Here is a 16,894-nt window from a genome sequence, read left to right as displayed (position 1 = left end):
TGTCATAACCCTCATTCAACCTTTGTAGAACGTTCTCTTTTGGTTCTATTAACGTTCTCCTAACATTACTTGTGTCACAACCTTCATTCAACCTTTGTAGAACGTTCTTTTTTGGTTCTATTAACGTTCTCCTAACATTACTTTCGTCAAAATCTTCATTGAACCTTTGTAGAACTTTCTCTTTTGGTTCCATTAACATTCTCCGAATGTTACTATTGTCATAACCTTCATTTAACCTTCATAGAACGTTCTTTTGGTTGCATTAACATTCACATATCCTGGTATATACAACAGAACAGTATTTCTGTTGTGTTGTGAGTACAAAGATGTGGCGACAAACACAATCGCTGAAGCAATTTCAGTTTCCAACATTTCAACAGTCAAAGGTTTAGCCGTGTGATTACGGCTGCCGTTTCATTATCCCAGCACGTGAACTGTTACCACTGCTGAACTGAAAGTCTGCAGCAGAAACAATTGCTGAATAATACTATTTTCGAGCAAACCGAGTTTGCCAGCAGCAAGTCATATTGCTGCGCTTACAGCTTCCCCCTGTTGAGTTTCACTGAATCTCATTACCAATGTGCCGCGTGTTAGCACAAATCCAAAAATGCCCTCTGGCAGAAAACGGGGATTTATCTCCTCAGCAGAGCCAACTTTGTTCCAGTGCCACAGTTTTATCTGGCAGCGACACAGTATTTTATTATAGTTGTTATTTTTCCGCGCAGGCATCTGTTTTAAATGCCTCTTAATTAAAAAAAACTAAATTAAACCATATGAACTGGTGCCAATGAAATGTAACATGAGAACAATTGAAAAACCTGTCAATGATCTGTGTCTTTTCAACAGTTTCTATTCTATTCACCAGACACCTTGTTTTTTTTTTGTTAAGCTGTAACTTACTTGCAATAAACTTTGTTTATTGTTAATCACAGCTTATTTGTTTTTCGGTGTATAAATGTGCTTTCTTACTCTTTAAAATAATCTTATTAAAAAGTATGCTGTTTGAAAGTGTAAAACCATAAGCCGAGATATAAAGGTGATGGAAGCTTAAAGTCCCTGTCTAACATTAGTGTACAAGTGAGACTTTCAGTGACTCACAATTATGTAAACTGAAAAATGTGGAAAAGCCTGTGTGAATAATGAATGAAGCACCGTGGACTGATGTATGGGCAGGAGATAAGTTGTGGCAGCAGCCACTTCCTTCATTGAGTCACCGGATCAATAAACATTAGTTTGCACTGCAACAATAAATAATCTTAAAACATGGATGGACGATCATAAATAACAAGAGGGAACACAGACATCACGTAGAAAAGTTCTTTTTATTATTATTATAATTATTCGACAGAATGTGAATTTATTCAATTAATCAAGTTATTTAATATATTAAATATTTTAAAAGAAAAAAAAAGGTTCCCCTTCATCACACAACCTTGTCAACACAAGAGCAGACGTCAAACTACAGCAGTTTCTCCAAACGAGAGATTGTTTGTGCGAAAAAAAAAAAAAGGTATGTTTTCCATTCCATGCATTAGCTAATGAACATTAGCTGCTGACTTTAGCTGCGGATCAGTACCAGGACTGACGGACTCAGTCAACACATGGAAATAAATTAACGGATTAGTGTTTCTGGAGGTTCTGGGGTTTTAATGGAACCAGACAACATTCTCACAAACACACACCCACATACATGTTTACCAGGCTAACTGAGGACTGTCCTTTCACACCAACCAACAGTGGACTTTTTTTTAAATAATAAAAACAGAAAAGAAATGAGGCGTTGAAATACCTGCTCAAGTCAGTAGAGGCATTGTTGAGGAGGCTATTTAACACTCACACACATGCAGGTCCCCTCTTGGCAAAAAAAAAAAATAAAATAAATAAATAAATCACCAGAGGATCTGAGACATTATTTCAGCATGATGTAAAGCATGACCAACAAGGGGACCTGAAAAAATGTCCCCTGTTGGCATGAACGTCCCCTATTGGTGAGTGTGAAACGACACTGAGGTCCACTGTTGGATAGGCTGACAAGTACACACACACACACACACACACACACACACACATACACACACACAAAAGAGGTACCTATTCCAGGGACAAGGTGTATGAGGCCCAATTAAGACAACCGTTTCATTTGAGATTAGAAAACTTGTCAGTGATTTCAAAACAATCTTGATTATAAAAAAAGCATTAGACTTAAATATTAAAAAAAGAAAGAAAAGAAGACTATAGACAGTAGAATGTTTCGTAATCTTATCACAGTAATTGATAGTGTGTAAATTGGCAGTACATCCTGAAAAACTTCCTCCAGCAGAGACTTATTAAATGATGTGCTGCAAATGCTGGATTTTGCCAAGTGGAGGTGAAATTAAAGCAGCTCCACGTGGTCGGTTCAGTTTCTGCAGAGAGTCACTTTAGCGTTTACCTGCTCATTATTTATATATCACTGTCAGGAAAAAGTTTAAATGTAACTTTCAGTGACTGTAACTGCTCTTTTCCCCATCACATTTAAAACTGCTCAGTTTGGACACTTTGTTGCACATTGGGGTCATGTCAGAGCCGGCTCGAGGTATAGGTCATTCAGGCGGTCGCCTATAGGGCGCCATCTACTGGACGGGCGTCACACAACCACAAGTTGGATGATGGAAGTTGTTCAGATTTGTCTAATTTAAATTACAGTGCTTTGTTTGTTTACTATATTTATTCATTTTATTACTATTTGCTCACAGTGTCCATATTTGACAACCATTACTGTATGGTGTTTTATGACTTGTGTATTAATGTGTTATTCTCGTCAACAAGCAGCTTTGTTTGAGGAGTGAGGGCTAAACAATTAATGGAAATTTGATCAAAAGGAGGACAATATTTCTTAAAGCCAAAATGTGTCAAATGACCATTTTAGATCAAATATTGTCATGACCTATACACGTCACATTCTACAGACTGAAGAAAACCTCTTTGTTTCTCACAGATCTGCACAAATATCACACAGTAATGATTTTAAATACATTATTCAAATAAAAAAAATGAGAATAAAGATGTAAAACTAACCAACTGAGAGTTACTTGAAAAAAGGTTTCAAGAAAATGGCAGCAAAATGCAGAGAGCCGGCCCTGACGTCAGTCTCGGTAGCGGCGTGTGAAAAAACCACCAAGATTTTTTTGAACGTAGGTGTTCTTCTCCAGCTGTGACAGGTGTGTAGCTGCTGTAAACTGTATGTATTCAGCACCTGCAGCAATGTGAACACCGTCACTGTCTGGATCATAAAGTTTCATTCACCGGTGGATTTTAAGATAAACATTCATTTTTCTCCCTTTTTACACGTACAACGCTGGACCTTAAAGGCCTTTTAATCCCTTCGCCTGTGTGAGATGATTTACAAAAAAAAGCATCCAAAAAAACAAACACTGTATAAAAAAAGTCCACAAGCTCACAGTTTACGATGTCTTGTTTGAGTCCCTCTGGATGAAAAGGAGGCGGAGCTCGGTGTGATACAACACACGACATCCTCAGGAGTTACAGTGACAGGTGACCTCCGGTGGAAATTCCCTCCGTTGAACAAAGACGGCAAATGCTTTCCACGTTTAGTCATCGCTACCTGGACGAGTCAGGGATGAGTTTCTTAAACCAGCGTGCGACGGCGACGTCGACTCTCAGCACTAATGTGACCCCGATCACCACGGACACGCTGCTCAACACGAAACCTAAGGCTTCAAATATTAACCTGAGAAGAGAAAGAAAAGACAAGACACAAATATTACATTTCTACCTTTTAAAATGTCAGGTCCTAGTTGAGAAGTTGGGGAGAAAAAATGGACACAAATGTATCTCAGGCGAGGCACTGATAGCAAATCAGTGTAAGATCAGAAGTAGAATGGTACAGAGAGTTTTAAAGTGGCGGCGATCTTGGAATCCTAATCTTTCCGATTTGGAAATCTACTATCCCAAGTTTGAAATATTTCTTTCTGAGTTGTAAAATACACATTCAGAGTTGGAAATACGTCTTTCTGTGTTGGAAATCCAATTTTCAACTTCAGCTGGAACATGAAACACTGTTTTATGTCAAGACAGATGAGCCAAAAGCAACATTGCGCTAGTTGCAGGCTGGATTATGACTGAAAATGCAAAGAAATGCCCATGAAAAGTTTCAGAAGTGAATTCTACTGCTCAAAAACCATGGTCCTTTGGCAATTTGACAAAATAAATGCCTCTTGTCCCCGCCCACCACTGCTCTGCTGCTGTATATACACACAACTGCTCCCTTAGGTCTGATAGTATTGCCTGACAAAGCCTGCTGAAGAATGTCTTCTCTTTTCACAAAAGACCGGAACAATGGCGTCAACAAAAGTTACACACTGCAACTTTTACAGCCACCCCAGAGTTACAGATGTAAATGTGTAAAACGCAGTCCACATCCTCAAAAAGCCGCCACATGCCTGTGAAGTGAGCGCGAGCTGGAAAATGCATTCAGGCACTTACTTGGGTGCAAAAACCTTCCACACCATTAGGTGTCTCCTGAGAATGGCCGCCGCACTGACCGAGGCGAAGACCTGTGAGGAGAGAAGAGGAACTCAGTTCTGTGATGCAAATAAAGACCGGAGCGGACACACAGAAATATGTGATTAAAATATCTATTTAGAGTCTCTATAGAAGGTCGTTCACAGTGGGACATACTTATGCTAGCATCCATTAGCTGGTACTAGCATCCATTAGCTGGTGACATGGATCACCACCAAATGTCAACACCTGACACCAAACACAAATATTGCACCTGGCCTGTTTTCCTATTTGCTTTTAAATTATAATCATTATTTTTTACTGATTATTCCTTTACTTCATTTGTTTTTAAGGAATATTTTTGAGGAAATACAGATATAGCTAAGCTAAGAAAGAAGAAATCCTAGTTCAAAATTCACTGAGCAATCGATTAGAAAAGTAATGAAGCATTAGCACATGATTAACCTTCAGAATATATTCTCTTATTGTGGCAGAAGAATATGAAAATGTTAATTATCATGACTGAATCTCTCACTGAGAGACGAGTGTTACCTCTGGGTGAGATATGAAAATGATTAAATATTCATTATTGTGATTTAGCGATCAATTCAGTCGCAAATTTTCACATTTCTGTTAATTAGAAGAATTTACAATCTAAACTTGAGGAGATGTACAACAGGATTAACTTTAATAAGGTTTTAAGATTCTTCCACTAAAGTCTTATCTTGGCTCTGCTTAATAACCTGTTAAATTAAGATTAAAGTGGAATGGTGAGATAAGTCAATAATCCTGACTTGGTGATTCCTGCGTCTGCGGCGGTACCTGTGCTCCGAGGATGAAGAGGTAGCGTGTTGAGAGCTGCAGCAGAGCGGAGCTGAACTGCTGGGGGTTTTCTCTCAGTCTCATCTCCATCACAGCGTCTTCTCCTTCATCACTGGCAGCTCTTCCTCCTCTGCTCCCACGCGCTTCACACACCAGAGGCCAGAACAGCAGCAAAGGACAACTCACTGTTGACAAGAAGAGAACAAAGTGTCTTGTGTTTTCAAATCTATTATTTTTAGTGCAAAACCTATAAAATAATCCAACTAAAAGACAATTAGGATTTTTTCTCTTAATCATTCTTGCTGCTACTTAATCATAAGTAGCAGCAAGAAATACATTACAAATTTTACATAAATTTTCAAAGATCAAAGATTTGGTCAAAGAAAATGTTCATTTATGTGCATTTCTATCCACAGTCCACAGTTATTTCACAAGAGAAACAGTAGATGGCACAACAATTTGAGTCACCACAGAAAAATGATAAGAATCTGTCACTGTTTACTAACGAAAATAACGCGCAACAGTAGCTGTTGATATTGAAATGCGAAAGCCTGAGTCACGTTCAAAATCATTAGTATTTTGATTTTTGTAAGAAGATAATCTTACATTTATGTGATCCAAAAACTCTAAATATCACATAAATGTTACACCAAAAAAGCAAAATGGTGTAACAAATGACACATGACAAATATCTCGTCATCGCTACCTGCAAACAGGATGTGTGAGGCGAAGGTGTTGAGGGTGACCAGTGAGGCGGGCACTGCGGTGCCTGTGTGTCCGTCAGGAAATCCCACAAAGGCAGCACTCCACTGGATGGAGGGGAACGTGGGGAGGTGACCTGTCGCGTGGAAGAACTGCGTGGCAGCCAGAGACCACATCACTATCGGAGCCCAGGGAACGTTAAAGCCACCTGAGGAAACACAGCGAGAAGGTCATTAATGTTCACTGTTATCAGTCGAAAAGATGGTAAATCTTATTTATCAGAATGTTTTCAGTTTGTTCAGGTTAGTGCTGAGTCATTAATGCCAAATATGTACAGGAGTCCCTCAAGTTTCTGTGCTTGGGACGTGTTCTATTCCACTTCTATATGACACCACAAGTAAACACTGATAAATGTCAACCGTTATGCAGATGATAGACAATTATACTTCATACTAGGGCAGTGTATGTCACTTGAGTGTGAAGTCAGCAGAGGAAAACTGAGATTTTTGAATCTTGGCGACACAAATTAAACTGATTTGATTTAATCTTACCAGAATATGTGCTTTGTAGGCCTCGCAGTGTGGTGGCGGAGGCGTGGATGTGCAGCAGAGCTCCCATTTCGAGCAGCAGCAGGAGGAAGGACAGAGCCATGCCCTCTGGGTGCAGCAGCAGCATACCAAGTGCTAAGAGGCCACAGAAGAGCAGCAGAGGGGCAGAGTACACAGTTCCCAGCCCGTAGGCCTCCACCGCCGGCCTGTTGTCCACCTCGCTGCCCACGCTCGGCTCGCTGTCGTCCAGGGAACGACGCATGCGCTGGTAGATCTGGGGGATGAGGTGGTGCAGCTCGGCTTGCGGGCTGATGCCGGTGCTGGCTCGATAGCGAGGCAGGGGTAGGGAAGAGTTTCTGGCTGAAGCTGTGGCTCTGGTCTTGATGAACACAGTGAGGGGGTCTAGACAGATCAGGAACAGCCCTAGCACTAGGAGACAGAAGGCGGCCCTGGGGAGGAGCAGCTGGGCCAGCTTGATCATCTCGCCAAGGTTCCTGAAGCTGTCCTCTGGTGTGGCGCTAACAGCCCAGTGGAGCCCAAGGCACGTGGACAGCAGTGGCAAAATCCAGCGGGCCGTGAATACCGCCCCACCCGAGGAGTTGAGGTTACCGTAATGGCGGAGCCAGTGTCTCAGCAGATACGTCCACACGCCCAGAGAGACGACAGACAGAGCGTAGTGGAGGTTCTTCATCTGGCTGTCCTGCAACCGCGAAAGAGGAGTCAGGAACGGCGAAGGCTGGCAGTAGCCCTGCTCTTCCCGACAGCCGTGGAACGACAAGGAAAGGTAGAGGCTGCCGACAAGGAGTCCGACACAGGCCAAGAGGGTGCTGCTTTCTTTCTTCACAAAGGAAGGAGACAAGGCCGGCGAGGGCAGCAGCCCTGCAGACTTCAGAGGGTCGTAGCTGGGAGGTAGGAGTAAACCATCCCAGTTGAGATGGACGGGAGTATAGACAACCAAGGACAATAGGAGGAAGGTCACTACCCGTCCTTCAGCGATCACATAGCTATCTGAGAGCAGGGAGGCACAGCGGAGGAAAGCAACCAGGATGGGAGGAATGAGGAGACGCCGCCGAGTCAGCCAGTTGGTCCACTTTGGAGGTTTAGATCCATTTTTTGCCACATGAACGGTTCTGGTTCGATAAGCTGACCAGAAGAACAGAAGCTCGGTGCTGAGGGCGGCAGCCGCGAGACACCACGCTACCTCAATGTACCCATGTGTGAGCAGCTGACCCACGGCCACACAAACCCCCACGGCAAGCGCCACGACAGCCGGGGCCTTCAGTCTGCGAGCATTCTCCCTGATCAGCACAAACGACAGCTCAGACAGGACGTAACACATCAGGCAGGCGAAGGCCAGGATGACTAAACCTGCTGCCATCTTGAGCGGGTTGAATCGAGCCCACGTGGCTCGACAGGTTTCTCTGACGGAGGTGAGGTATGCCTGCATTGAGGCGGTCAGCTGAGGAGAGGGTGACCGGCCCACTCCCACTGTGGCCAGGTACTCGGAGGAGAGGCGGGCGAATTCAGCCTTCAGCTGAGAGAGACGCGGAGGTGGAATATCTTTGGCCATGCTGGAGTACGTCTCCAGGAAACGGTTCACCTTCACATACAGAGGGAAAATGATTGGAAAATGAATACAGTGAAAACACGATGACCGGATATTATCCAGGATATGTGAGCCCTGAACTTTTCTGCATAAAATCACTATTTCATGGGATCAAAACACTCTTTTCTGCATGAATCCATTCTTAAATCAATGCAAAAACTTAAAACAAGGTCAAATACACAGTTTGTTCTGTGAGGTCAAACGTGATGAGTCCAGTTGTAACTGCTCATACAGATTTTTTCCTGCCGTGCTTTGTGTTAAATGCAAATGAAGCTACTCAGGCGAAGAAGAGGAAAAAATGTCACGGTATTCATGCTTCATCCTATCATCAGCTTGTAACTGGGCAGTCTACCTGTTTCACATTGATCCACAGCGCCTCCAGCTGGCTGGGACCTGTCGGTGCAACTTCTGCCTGATCGTGAGGAGGGAACAGTGGCAGGAGAACCTGCCCCACGCTGCTGTACGGGATGGGGATTCCCAGCAGCAGAGCCAGTGAAGGCACCAGGTCCGTCTGAGGAACTATATCAGGCTCATCCTGCAAAACATGAGGGAAATAAGATTACTACATCATTCATTCAATGGCAGTGTAAATAGTGTAAATTGGATATTTGCTGATTAAATAAAATAAAGGCAATTTAAAACACAGTAAAGGTTGAGTGAGTGGTTTTATGTGTATTCTTCTGTTGCCTCTTGAATCCTTACTTACTCATTATTTTCTGCTGTTATTTAACAACATGTTCAAGAGTCAAGTTTCCTGCTGCAGGTTGTGACCGAGCATGAACAGAATCTAATGAATCTGGTTTGGAGAATGTTTGCTATAACAGCAGAGGTGTCAGTCAGTTTACTTCAAATTTAAGGCACATTTCTTTCATCTTTTGTGAAAAAGTAAAGCTAAAACATGAATTTTGATGTGAAAATTTATGGAAAATTGCCTCTTTATTTGTGTCACAACCTCTAATTTACTAACACTGGGGCTTCTCCACCAACCTTCGATGGCGGTCCTGGAAACAAAGGCACTGGACTATAGAGGAAGAGAGCGGCGTCTGTCTCCTTCTGACTTTCACCACCATGATCTCCAGTGTCCGTCATCCCGTGATCTCCCATCACTACCAAGAGAGTGTCGTTCTGCAGACGGTCAATCACAGACCTGGAAGGAAAATATAGAATATAAACAGTGAATATGCTCTGAGAACATAAATAGAGAAGGTAATTGTAGTTTGAAACCATTGACTAAACTTCACATGACCTCATTTACTGCTGTTCTATTATTCATAAATATCTTAATATCTGCTGAACCAAAGGTCACAATGACGATGATGGTGGTGACAGCAGGTGAAAGAGGCTGTGAAACAAACACGGAACAGCTGTGCTCTTCTCTGACCTGATGACTCCGTCCATCTGTGTGAGCTTGTCGGCCATGGCCGGGTGGTCGGGTCCGAACCTGTGCCCGCAGTGATCCACGCCGAGAAAATGAGCAACCAGGACGTCCCAGTCGTTACCCGTCACTGTGAAAACCAACACATGACGGACACATGAGTGGACGTCGACGATTATCAGGAGTTTTTGGCCCATATGATCAACCTATATTAACAGTTTTGTTGCTCCATCTTGTGAAATATAACAGTTAAATGACATCAAAAGTTGCTTCACTTCAGTAGCCAGTTCTTGAACAACAATAATGGTCTTATATATCATTTTATATCTGTACTGCAGTGCAATTATACACAGTATTTTCACTAGGAATAATATATAAACTAAATACTAAATACACAAAACAGGTCATCAAAATAAACAAGTGAAAAAACTTTTTGACGAATTAGCAAGATAGCAAATGTTGTAATTTTAATTTAAATATCATACTGTTTTAGGTACTTATAGTCCTCTGAACAGTAGTAAAATGTACTCACAGGGACATAAAAGCATTTTGAATCATACATACTGGTGGAGTAAAGGTTTTGGAGGATGCCGTTGTCCACCGTGTGCAGATCCTTGACGTTGAAAGAAGGGAAGGGCAGACAGCGATAGAACTTCTTCGGGAAAAGACTTTCCCAAGTGTCGTCGCCCATGAACACAACCCGTTTTCCTGAGATTAGATAGACGAGGAGATTAGATGTGGAACATTTCAATTAAATTTGTAAAGAAGTGTTTAAATTCATATGTAACTACTCACCGATTTGACCCAGCTGGTGGATGAGATTGTCCTCCAGGATGGCGCTGGAGGCAAAGTTGTTACCGACATCCACAAACGTGGGTAAAGATCCAGTGGTGAAGCCCTTGATCCTCTGCATGGTGGTGGTGGGCGGGTCAGCGTGGAAGGGATACAAGCGGCTGTGGAGAGGTCTGGAGGAGGTGATCTCTTCTACCACGGGCAGCTTGTTCTCGTACGGTCGCGGCGCCAAGTTGCTGGAGTCAAACTGAGCGAAGTCGATCTTCAGGGCGTCGATGATGATGAGGACGGCACGGCGGAAGCGCGGCCGAGCGTGGCAGAAGTCCACCGGCTCCTGCCCGGGCTGCAGCACGTCACCACAGGTGCTGGTCCGGTTCACCTCCAGCCTCACCAGCAGGAACCCGCCCATAAACAGGTAAAGGCCCACGAAGTACAACGAGCAGATGCAGAGGAGGAGGAGGGACAAAACTGGAGACCCCTTCATCCTGAGACACACACACACACACACAGGTTTTCCATTTATGTGGAGAACTGAAGCAAAGCCTGAAACATATCCAGTTAGTCCCAACCTGCGTAAGAATTAGTGACATCTACTGGTGAGACTACGGATGGACGCCTCCTCTCACCCTCATCTTTCACAAGCACGTCAGGGTACTATCATAGTGGCCTTCACATACCAGAAAGAATAATGTGTTTTTTTTTTTTGTGTTGAAAATTCTGCCTTAAAACACAGAACTCAAGCTCTGGATTCAGGCCACAGTGTGGCACAAGATGGGAGTTTCTGTAAAGTACATGTAAACGGCTTGTACTAAGGCAATATTAACCAAACTATTCTCATTTTTAAAATAATTGTACACAAATACAAACATCAATTTATGTAGTATATTAGATTTCTGCCAATAAACCTTCATATTTGACCCTTAAAGGTGGAGTTCCAGACACATAACCAGATGCCAATTTGTCGTTTTCTGTCCATAAAGACATTTCCCCCTACATATAACTGGTCTCTTTAAATTTCATTCAGGAGCAAAGGTAAATGTTTATTACTTGAACAATTGTCATGATACAGTAATTGTTGTTATACACTGATTTGAAATACTTCTAGCATGATAACTACGCTAACAAAATTCACATTTTACCTCTCACTTTAACCAATAACTCAGAAATTAGGCCTTTACACCTCATTAGAACAAGGCTTTTGTCCAGATGAGACCTAACGATCCAGAAAGACATTATTTACACAAAAGAAGTAACACAAATATGTGCACACACAGGTTTGTGCAGCTAACATCTTGTCGGGACCTACCCTTAACTATAACCATTTTATGCCTAACCTAACTTCAACCAGGGCCTCAGAAATAAGGATCTGCCTCATTAGGACCAGGTTTTGATCTCTGTGACGACTACTGGTCCTGACAAGGCCAGTGTATGTACAAGGAAAAGTGGTACAAAACACACACATATGAGTACAGTTATTCTTCTGAGGACACTTCATTGACTTACATATATTCACCAATTAATAACTATCTTTGAATTTAAACATAACCACAATTAAAATCTTGGTCCTAAACTTAACCAGCTCTGCCTCATTGGGAGCAGGTTTTGATCTCCACAAGGACTACTGGTCCTGACAAGGTCAGTGTTTATACCAGGAAATTCCAACAGCGACTACAAAACAAATACACACACACATATTTGTGCACCTATTCTTCTGAGGACACTGCATTGACTTCCATTCACGTATACACCCTAAATGAAGTTTAATCCCTAACCTTAACCATAACCACAATTCAAATCTCAGCCCTTATTTTAACTAGAGCCTCAGAAATAAGATTCTGCCTCATTAGGACCAGGTTTAAGGACTACTGGTCTGTGTTTCTGTCAGGAAAAGAGTCCTAAAGAGGTAACAAATACAACAAAACACAGAGATCAGACACTCACTTGCTCCTGAAGTGACACCTGCTACACCTGATGCTAACACTAGCAACGGTTGACAGTTGACAGAAACTCAAAGTTTCTCTGTGATCGGTGAACTTTCACAAACGAGCGTGTTTAAAACGTGTCCGTTTTAAATGAATTAACCAACCAACCAACCAACCGACTGCTAACCAGTTAACGCAGTTAGCCGCGGCGGCTAGCTCTCCTCGCTGCCGTCACTGACCTTGTCTCTGGGTGTTTTTTTGTTTGTTTGTCCTCTCTCGGTCGCGGGCCGGAGGTGAATGTGTGTGTTAACAACAACACTGAGGTGCAGGGGCCTCAGGTGAACAGAGAACCAGGAGGCGCCTCCCTCACCTTCATTGAGACGCCGGTACCGTGAGATTACAGGCAGCTTGTCACAGCTAGGAACTCCAGTGAGCGTGGAACTCCAGGCGGAAACGTGGCGGCTGCGGACGGTTTTGTTTGTGACACTGAATCAGATTTGTCGGGGTTTTTTTTCTTTCCATTCTTCATTACCAAAGACAGACTTTACGCCAACAACATTGTGCAAAAATGTCAAATAACAACAAAATCATACCACTCATATGCTATTTTGTTGTACAGGAAGTTGTTGTAGCCGAAGCCAGAGTCTCTTATTTTGAAGGCCAGAATGAAAGCAAGTGGCGATGAGTAATATTGACGGCATGTGAGAAGAAAGATAGTAGTCTCTTTTTGTTACGATCCATATATTATTATTGTCATCATTTTTATTTGTATTATATTATGAACATCAGACTTATGGGCTTTATTCTGCTTCTCACACTCACCGTCAACAACACTTATCGCCACTTCCTTTCACTCTGGCCTTCAAAATAAGAGACTCTGGCTTCGGCTACATTACATTACATTACATTACATTACATTACATGTCATTTAGCAGACGCTTTTATCCAAAGCGACTTACAATAAGTGCATTTAAACATTTGGGTACAAATAAGTGCTAGAAGTAAGTAAGAGCTTCAAGTAAATCAAACTATGAAGTGCTAGTCATAAGTGCGATACATTTTTTTTTTTTTTTTTTTTTTTTTTTTTTTTTTTTTTTTTTGTCGTCGTCGTTATCGTCTTAGTCGAGGTAGAGTCGGAAGAAATGTGTTTTTAGTCGGCGACGGAAGATGTGGAGGCTTTCCGCTGTCCGGATGTCGATGGGGAGCTCGTTCCACCATTTGGGAGCGAGGACAGTGAACAGTCTGGAGTTCTGTAAATGCCTCTGCGATCCTGTCAGTGAGGGGGCAGCGAGCCGGTTTGCCAATGCAGAGCGAAGTGGGCGGGCTGGGGTGTAGGTTTTGATCATGTCCTGGATGTAGGCTGGACCGGATCCGTTTGTAGCATGGAACGCAAGCACTAGAGTCTTGAAGCGGATGCGAGCAGCTACAGGAAGCCAGTGAAGGGAGCGGAGGAGAGGTGTAGTGTGGGAGAATTTTGGTAAGTTGAAGACCAGTCGAGCTGCTGCATTCTGGATGAGTTGCAGGGGTCGTATGGCACACGCAGGGAGACCAGCCAGGAGGGAGTTGCAGTAATCCAAGCGTGAGATGACAAGAGCCTGGACCAGAACCTGTGCCGCCTTCTGGGTTAGAAGAGGCCGTATCCTTCTGATGTTGTACAACATGTATCTGCAAGATCGAGCTGTTGCAGCAATGTTGGCAGTGAGGGAGAGATGGTCATCAAGTGTCACACCCAGGTTCCTTGCGGTATGAGACGGAGTTACCACAGAGTTGTCGAGGGTGATGGTTAGGTCTGTGGTGGGAGAGCCCTTTCCTGGGAGAAAAAGAAACTCAGTCTTGTTGAGATTGAGTTTCAGGTGATGGTCAGACATCCACTGAGAGATGTCGGTCAGACAAGCGGAGATCCGTTCTGCTACATTTGTGTCGGAGCTGGGAAAAGAGAGGATGAGTTGGGTGTCGTCGGCGTAGCTGTGATAGGAAAAACCATGAGAGAGAATAACAGAACCAAGAGAGTTGGTGTATAGAGAGAAGAGGAGAGGGCCCAAGACAGAACCCTGAGGGACCCCAGTAGCTAGAGGACAGGGTTCCGACACAGATCCTCTCCAGGTTACTCTGTATGTTCGGTTTTGAAGATAGGACGAGAGTAGGGTAAGTGCAGATCCTGAGACACCTAGTTCTTGAAGGGAGGAAATAAGGATCTGGTGGTTAACTGTGTCAAACGCTGCAGAGAGGTCCAAGAGGATGAGCACAGAGGAGAGAGAGGCAGCCCTGGCAGTGTGGAGTTGCTCAGTGACAGCAAGGAGTGCAGTTTCGGTCGAGTGACCTGCTTTAAAACCAGACTGAAGAGGATCAAGAAGGTTGTTCCGGTGAAGGTAGGAGGAGAGTTGATTAAAGATAGCACGCTCCAGAGTTTTGGAGAGAAAAGGAAGAAGAGAGACAGGTCTGTAGTTATTTACTTCAGACGGGTCAAGGGTGGGTTTTTTAAGGAGGGGGGTCACTCTGGCCTCTTTAAGAGAGTCCGGAAAGCAACCAGATGATAGAGATGTGTTAATGAGGTGGGTGAGGAAAGGCAGAAGATCAGAAGCAATTGACTGAAGAAGGTGAGAGGGGATAGGGTCAAGGGGGCAGGAGGTGGGGCGGGCAGAGGTTATTAGGGAAAGAACTTGATCCTGAGATAGAGGGGTGAAAGAGGATAGAGAAGGAGCTGAATTAGTGGTTGGTAGAGAGGTGAGATCAGGAGGTGGGGTTGAGAAAGAAGAGCGAATGTCATCTACTTTCTTTGTGAAGTAGTTGACAAAGTGAATTGGTAGAAGGGAGGAGGGAGGAGGGGGGGTGGGGGGATCAAGGAGGTTAGAGAAGATCGAGAAAAGTTTTTTGGGGTTAGAGAAAGAGGATAGAATTTTAGTCTGATAGAAAGATTGTTTGGCTGCAGAGATAGAGGCAGTGAGGGTGGAGAGAAGAGAGTGATAGGAAAGCAGGTCGTCAGGGAGTTTTGATGTCCTCCATTTCCTTTCTGCTGCCCGTATCGTGGCTCTCTCAGTACGCACTGAGTCCGACAACCACGGGGCTGGGGAGGACTTACGAACCCGCCGTGAAGTAAGAGGACAGAGAGAGTCAAGAGAGGAGGACAGAGTACAGAGGAATGTGTCTGTGGCAGAGTTGGGATGCATGAGGGAGAAGGAGTCAGCTGAAGGAAGTGCTGATAGAACAGTTGAGGAGAGAGAGGAGGGAGAGAGAGAGCGAATGTTGCGACGGACAAGTGCAATATCTGATGAGATGAGATCATCAGATTGGGAGAGTGGGAGAGAGTAGGAAATGAAGAAATGATCAGAGACATGAAGTGGAGTTACCGTGAGGTCGGAGGTGGAGCAGTTTCTGGTGAAGATGAGGTCAAGGTGGTTGCCAGCTTTGTGAGTTGGTGGAGAAGGAGCAAGTGAGAGAGAAAGAGACGAAAGTAGAAATAGTAGATCGGATGACTTCTCTGACTGGATGTTGAAGTCACCAAGAAGAACAAGTGGTGGGCCATTTTCTGGGACGTTTGAGAGGAGGACATCTAGTTCCTCCAAGAAGTGTCCCAATGGGCCTGGTGGACGGTAGATGACAATAATGATTAGTTTGACTGGGTGAGTTACAGTTACAGCATGAAATTCAAACGACTGTGAAGAGAAGTGTGGCAGTGGGTAAAGAGTGAAAGTCCAGTTGGGGTTGATGAGCAGACCTGTCCCACCACCTCTTCCAGTGGATCTGGGTGTGTGGGAGAAGGAGTGGGCGGAGGAGAGAGCTGCAGGGGTGGCTGTGTTGGAGGGTGTTATCCAAGTCTCAGTGAGAGCAAGGAAGTCCAGGCATTGCTCAGTAGCAAAGCCGGAGATGAACTCAGTCTTGCGGGTAGCTGACTGGCAGTTCCACAGGCCCCCTGCGACAAGGTGTTGGATGTGTGTGGAGCGGGTGGGATAGATAAGTGAGGACAGGTTACGGTGATGCTGTGAGTGATTGTGAGGTTTGTAGTATCTATGAGAAGAGACATGAACAGGAATGGAAAAAAGGCACATATGGTAAAATAAAGGTCGAAAACACTTGCAGACAGGTACTTAGCCTCGTTAGACTCCGGTTTAGACTCCTTTGTCTTTGTCTTCCTGAGTCTTCGTCTGAAGAGTCTGCCGCTGAAGCTGCCGCTTCAAAGTCAGTGCTGCTTCTTAAAAGACACCTGATTAGGGGCTGATTAGTTACAGCTGTGTTGGTCACTCCCCTTTGCCAGTGAAACTTCTCACCTGGTGATGGTGATGGCTCAATAGAAACTAGGTCAAAGCAGCAACAATAACAACTTTCTCTTTGACCTAGCAGACAAAATATCTTTTACAAAACTTTCACCTTAATTAAACAGACAAGTGAAAAGTCACAAAAGTCAAGCAACCAGCTACATACAATAGCAATTATTGAAATAGCAACAAAATAAGAAAGACCTACAGAAGTGATACTTAGCTTAATTCCAGTAGTCCTATGAGATACCCAGATAGTCCAAATGCACACTGACAAAAAAATGTCAGTGTGCATTGTCAGTGGGCTACAACAATTAAAACCTAAAAATAGCTTACACTAATAAATAATTGTCATGATAACTACAACGCTG

General features: G+C 43.7%; 1 protein-coding gene across 3 annotated transcripts; it reads right to left on the bottom strand.

Moving 5' to 3' along the window:
- Nucleotides 1-1,303: 1,303 nt before the first annotated feature.
- On the bottom strand, nucleotides 1,304-12,715 carry pigo (phosphatidylinositol glycan anchor biosynthesis, class O). Of its 3 annotated transcripts, none has more exons than XM_058617878.1 (11): nucleotides 12,510-12,715; nucleotides 10,352-10,833; nucleotides 10,121-10,264; nucleotides 9,563-9,686; nucleotides 9,169-9,328; nucleotides 8,534-8,716; nucleotides 6,579-8,175; nucleotides 6,032-6,235; nucleotides 5,326-5,510; nucleotides 4,486-4,556; nucleotides 1,304-3,730 (listed from the first exon to the last, which is right to left on the bottom strand). In XM_058617878.1, the coding sequence occupies exons 2-11, from the start codon at nucleotides 10,830-10,832 to the stop codon at nucleotides 3,601-3,603; spliced, it is 3,279 nt and encodes a 1,092-aa protein (XP_058473861.1). In that variant the 5' UTR covers nucleotide 10,833; nucleotides 12,510-12,715; the 3' UTR covers nucleotides 1,304-3,600. The 3 variants fall into 3 exon arrangements, with proteins under 3 accessions (XP_058473861.1, XP_058473862.1, XP_058473863.1); XM_058617879.1 differs by having other exon boundaries at nucleotides 12,641-12,712; XM_058617880.1 differs by lacking the exon at nucleotides 12,510-12,715 and adding an exon at nucleotides 12,290-12,492.
- Nucleotides 12,716-16,894: the final 4,179 nt, after the last annotated feature.

Source organism: Solea solea, chromosome 19 (assembly GCF_958295425.1).
Source record: "Solea solea chromosome 19, fSolSol10.1, whole genome shotgun sequence".
NCBI classification, from domain to species: Eukaryota; Metazoa; Chordata; class Actinopteri; order Pleuronectiformes; family Soleidae; genus Solea; species Solea solea.
Note: the sequence above shows the minus strand (reverse complement) of the source record. Positions and strands in the feature narration are given on the sequence as shown.